The sequence below is a fragment of the Toxorhynchites rutilus genome, chromosome 2 (genome assembly GCF_029784135.1).
Source record: "Toxorhynchites rutilus septentrionalis strain SRP chromosome 2, ASM2978413v1, whole genome shotgun sequence".
NCBI classification, from domain to species: domain Eukaryota; kingdom Metazoa; phylum Arthropoda; class Insecta; order Diptera; family Culicidae; genus Toxorhynchites; species Toxorhynchites rutilus.
This window is the reverse complement of record NC_073745.1, coordinates 181,208,149-181,213,678: the sequence shown is the minus strand read 5'-3', so window position 1 is coordinate 181,213,678 and position 5,530 is coordinate 181,208,149. Positions and strand designations below refer to the sequence as shown.

General features: G+C 38.6%; 1 protein-coding gene across 1 annotated transcript; it reads right to left on the bottom strand.

Moving 5' to 3' along the window:
* Window positions 1-2,850: 2,850 nt before the first annotated feature.
* LOC129765141 (uncharacterized) lies at window positions 2,851-5,409 on the bottom strand. Its single transcript, XM_055765029.1, has 2 exons — window positions 5,133-5,409; window positions 2,851-5,072 (listed from the first exon to the last, which is right to left on the bottom strand). Exon 2 carries the CDS (start codon window positions 4,562-4,564, stop codon window positions 3,923-3,925), a length of 642 nt encoding a protein of 213 aa, XP_055621004.1. The 5' UTR covers window positions 4,565-5,072; window positions 5,133-5,409; the 3' UTR covers window positions 2,851-3,922.
* Between the last annotated feature and the right edge of the window lie 121 nt (window positions 5,410-5,530).

Below are 5,530 nucleotides of genomic sequence, written 5' to 3'. Positions count from 1 at the left end.
ACCACACAATTATTATCAGAGCTGATAAACACCCGACTGGAAGTCATGAACATAAATTCAATGTGCCCAAGATAAATTTATCCTTTGAAGGTCATTAACCTTTCTAAAGATGATCAGATGGAATATATTGCAATGTCGTCTGGAATAACCTGTCCAACACCTTATGATCGTAATATTGTTTTTGCTATTATTCAGATGTTTCATAACACGGCACTCTATTGATTATTCGCCGAAAATGAATAAAAAATATCCTTGAAGTTAGCCTACGGTTTTAGTAGTAGTGCAATATGGTGAGCCAGTCTCAGGATAAGAAAACATTTAAAAATAAACCTTTTTTTTTAAATGAATCAATAGTAAAACAAAACGTCAAAAAATTTCTCAGCTTTGTTATAGCAGAGAATCATTATCCATTTGTTATCCAAAATTTTCATGAGCAAATATTTACGTGCTTACACAAAAAAAAACACATGTTAACATATTTGCGCTAATTTATGTTTTTTGATTAATTCAAGGAAATCAAGGTCTTTTCTAGCCACCAGTTTACTCAGGCCCGAAAAAAAGAGGTCTGTATTTGGGCTGGCGGAAAAATATATCTCGCAAGACCACGTGTTCGATGTCGTAATAGCCTTGGCCAATAACGCATTTACATTAACTCATAAAATTAGTGATTTGAGGGGGATTATTGTTGCTAGTCTCTTGTAGATTAATTTAAACACCATCTGAGAAATCCTCTGTGAAACATTAAACATTAAAGTCGTCCTATCTGCTGTAGCGCATTTTTTTTTATTTTAGCCAGTTTCATCGAAGTAAACGCACTCGGAAAGGAAAATTGAACGCCCGGACGAGAGAGCGAGAATCGTAAAGCGTACGTCATAGAGACACTCATTCCCATGGAGCATATTCTTGTTAGGAGTTGTAAACAAAACGAGGACGGAGAGTAACTCAATTATTCGAACTAGTTTCAGTCTAGCAATGCTTTGGTCAACTCAGAGTTACCAAGAGAAAATCATTTGGTTATGATGGGTGAGGATTAATAGTTAGTCGCAGTTTGCACAGATTGCGATCTGTGCAGTTTGCGATTAATCGTAAATCACATCATGCTCCCTTGTTTTCCATCCTTGCTCTATAACGACAAACTTTTATAGCGACAATTCTCTATAACGGGGGGTCTCCGTAGCCACATTGGTTGCGCGTTCGCTTAGTAAGCGATCGATCGTGAGTTCAAAACTCAGGGCCCTCATTGACCATCTTTGTGTTGTTACAGAATAGCTACGTCGACGCAACAATCATCAGCGATGGAGATCGATCCACGGTCGAAATGAGATCAATTCATCCATACAACTGCTCTGCTCTGCCAGATACATCGGGCTACTGTTCTATAAATAACTCAACAATGATCAACCAACTGTCTCCGCTGTCCGGTGGTCCAACAGGATAATGGAAGCGCAGAAAGAATACTCTTACGCCTAAATGGCTACTGTGTGAATGTACCATATGTAATGGTATAGAAGGAATACTGGCGAATGGCAACTGTGTTATGTGCTAATTATAGATATGATAACCATGTGACATGTACACGATTAAAATTCGGCTCTATTACAGCTAAAATGCTAATGAGCCTTAAATAAATAAATGGGATAAAAAAAAATTCTCTATAACGACGGTCCCTTGCGATGTCGCTACAGAGAGCTTCCACTGTAATCACCTACTTTCACGTAGTATTGACTGGAATACCGAAAAATTTGAAAAAACTTTTAATATTGGAACACTCGGGTTTCAATTTTTCTATGCCCATCACTGTACATACAAGTATACATCAAACGTTGAATGGAAATAAATGGCGCTTACCTAATTGATAGACTTCCTCCTCCAGCAAGGACAAAGGATTACGACCATATGAGTCATTGTTATGATTGTTGAAAAACTGGGACTCTGGAAGCACAAACAATAGAACGGAATTAGTGCTATTTTAAATAAATAATTATTATTCAATTAACTGATCATCAATCTGTAATAAAAAGCACATATAGGATGTAACAAAAAGTTTTCTATATTCCGCTGTTTGACGTAATGTTACTAACAATATGAATCACAAAATTATTAACTAATATCTTGAATAATAGGAAAACTATCATCTATTTATTTGCTTTCGTTATTAGTACGAGTAAATTGGCAAACGTCGTCTTATTTTCAAATCAGTTGTTGGTTAGTGTTTGCTAGCAATCAATTATTCTAAAGAATGCCCATTATAATAAACCGAAAAGTATGCATTCAAATCAACACTGAATGCTCTCTCCGCATGTGTTCGTTAAGAAAAGCTTGCGTACGATATATGAGTGAACAGAGTGGACATTTGAAAGGGATCAAATCTCTGTTTCCTTTACTACTAACGCTACCCTCATTGGCGTTGATGTTAACACATCGAATATTACTGCGTCTACAGTTTGTGACAAACACACGTGGGATTACTTCTTCAGCGGGTGGCTTAATCATTTTCGATTGTAATGTACCCATCGAAGGTAATTGCTTACTGCTGCTTATCATTATTGGTTTCTTCGAAACGGACACCTGGTGACAATTTGGGTCGAGATTGCTAGCTAACAGTACATAATCCAGGTTTGCTTGTGGATGGTGCAGGAACTGATTGAACAGATCAAGCGGACCCGATGGTTGCTTTTGTGATAAGTAACTAGCGCCTGGTTCGAGTGTGACCGAAGGTATTGGATCTACCGCAGAGTTTGCTACAAATGAATTGGTTCTGGCGTCCAAGTTGAACAATATTGACTCGGGAATAGTATTGTATTCAGTCGAGATTCGTTGCGTTGAAGCGTACGTTTGTTGGTCTGAAATGGGAACAGAAGAACATAAATTAGTACTTCAATGATTCAATTTTAATCTACAATTGATTATAATGAAAGAGATGAATTTGTTCTAGCCGATATTGATATGAGCAACGTTTTGAAGTCGAAGTCGATTATTACTTAGACAGTTCTTTTCAAATTAGAAACAAACAAAAAATTGTCGCTGATAAAACAAACACATTTTATTTCAAGCAGTACAATTTGAATAAATAAGGTAATGGTCAAAAACAAGCTTAAACTAGGTATAATTTGTATTCGTTGCAATTTGATTGCATCGCCGAATGAGTGAATGTAAAAAAGCTAAAACGTTAATCTCTACTGTAATGGGTCTGGTTGAATTCAACAAAAAGTTTTCATTCACTGTCCGTCTGAAGTACAAACCACAATCAAAATTGTACGAACAATTTGTTTCCGAATGTTTCCATTGGAACAAAAAAAGGAGAATTGAGTATCCAATGTATAATTAGTTTTTATTACACACTTGAAAATAAGGAAAATAAAGAACGAGATACGTAAATTCATTTGATCGTACTTTTTCTGCGATTTTCTCGTGAGTAAAGGGTGTGTCACATCAAATTGCATCACGGAAAAAACGCTGTAGAAATTCGCCCAGTAGACCGATCCTTTTGAAATTTTTAGACAGTAAAATAAAAACGATTAAACAACTTTTGGCATTTTCTTTTTATTCATACTTCGAGCCCAAGCCCGTATGCTCGTACCTTCCTCTTTACCCCGTCCATAAGGTTCTGTACAACGTCAGGTTGTAGTTTTTTTTTAACAGAAAACCATTTTCTCTTGAAGTCCGCCTCCGATTTGACAACTTTTGGGTTCTTCCGGAGGGCCTGCTTCATAATCGCCCAATATTTCTCTATTGGGCAAAGCTCCGGCGCGTTGGGCGGGTTCATTTCCTTTGGCACGAAGGTGACCCCGTTGGCTTCGTACCACTCCAACACGTCCTTTGAATAGTGGCACGAAGCGAGATCCGGCCAGAAGATGGTCGAGCCCTCGTGCTGCTTCAATAGTGGTAGTAAGCGCTTCTGTAGGCACTCCTTAAGGTAAACCTACCCGTTTACCGTGCCGGTCATCACGAAGGGGGCGCTCCGCTTTCTGCAAGAGCAGATCGCTTGCCACACCATGTACTTTTTGGCAAACTTGGATAGTTTCTGTATGCGAATCTCCTCCGGAACGCTGAATTTGTCCTCTGCGGAGAAGAACAACAGGCCCGGCAGCTGACGAAAGTCCGCTTTGACGTAGGTTTCGTCGTCCATTACCAGGCAATGCGGCTTCGTCAGCATTTCGGTGTACAGCTTCCGGGCTCGCGTCTTCCCCACCATGTTTTGCCTTTCGTCGCGGTTTGGAGCCTTCTGAACCTTGTATGTACGCAGGCCCTCCCGCTGCTTGGTTCGCTGGACGAATGAACTTGACAAATTCAGCTTATTGGCGACATCCCGGACCGAACTTCTCGGATCACGTCTAAACTGCTTAACTACGCGCTTGTGATCTTTTTCACTGACGGAGCATCCATTTTTGCCGTTCTTCACCTTCCGGTCGATGGTTAGGTTCTCGAAGTATCGTTTTAGTACTCTGCTGACCGTGGATTGGACGATTCCCAGCATCTTACCGATGTCCCGATGTGACAACTCCGGATTCTCGAAATGAGTGCACAGGATTAATTCACGACGCTCTTTTTCGTTCGACGACATTTTTCCAAATTTACGAAAAATTGACAGTGAAGCATGGCCAACGTGATCTATACACTCTTATCTGATTTTAAAGCGAAAGCTGAAGATATAATTCCTAAAAATTAAATTTCTACAGCGTTTTTTCCGTGATGCAATTTGATGTGACACACCCTTTATTTATCATTATCATATGTAAAATTGAACCGAAATCTTTTAGCTTCATAAAACACGAGATCGAAGAATGTAAGGTATTATGTATTTGGATAGCGCTATTTGTTCTTCTCATAAATTAAGCAATCTAACTTAAAGAACTTTTCAAAGTTGACGAATTCAATTATGAGGTTTTACGTCACCATACGGTTCTATCTGTTAAGCTTCTTTGGTATCACAATTTAGGAGATATTTCTTCTTAGGTTGAAATTGAATTTTCTGCATTCAATATGAGGTCGATATTCTATGGCCACTGGATTATAGGATCTCGCTGCTCAACAATCGTCATCGGTTACGTCAAGTGGTTCTTGTTTGAAATCTGCAAAACAAGTAGATATCTATAATATACGATTTGGTTTCAACGTCAGCGCTACTTTACCGATGAAGACCTCCTCATGAAGGGAAGTTTTCGATTTTATCGCTTGACAAACGCGTGTCCTGTGGTGTCGATTCAAATGGTACTTCCGCTTAAATGTTTTATAACACAAATCACATTTGTATCGGTTCTCGCTTCCACAATCCAATCGCATGTGTCGTATCATAGTTGCATAGGTAGTATATATCTTTCCACAGTCCTTCATGCAAGGGTAGATTTGGAGCCCTGTATCCCGATCATTCCGTTGGATCCAATAACGATTGTCACTGTCCGACAATTTTGAGTTAGTACATCTTATACAGTTTCAAAGATAAAAAAAATACATTCAAACTACAATTCAACCATACTTGAAATCAAAATCAGATGTTGGACTAATAATGATAATGATAGTGAAAAAAACT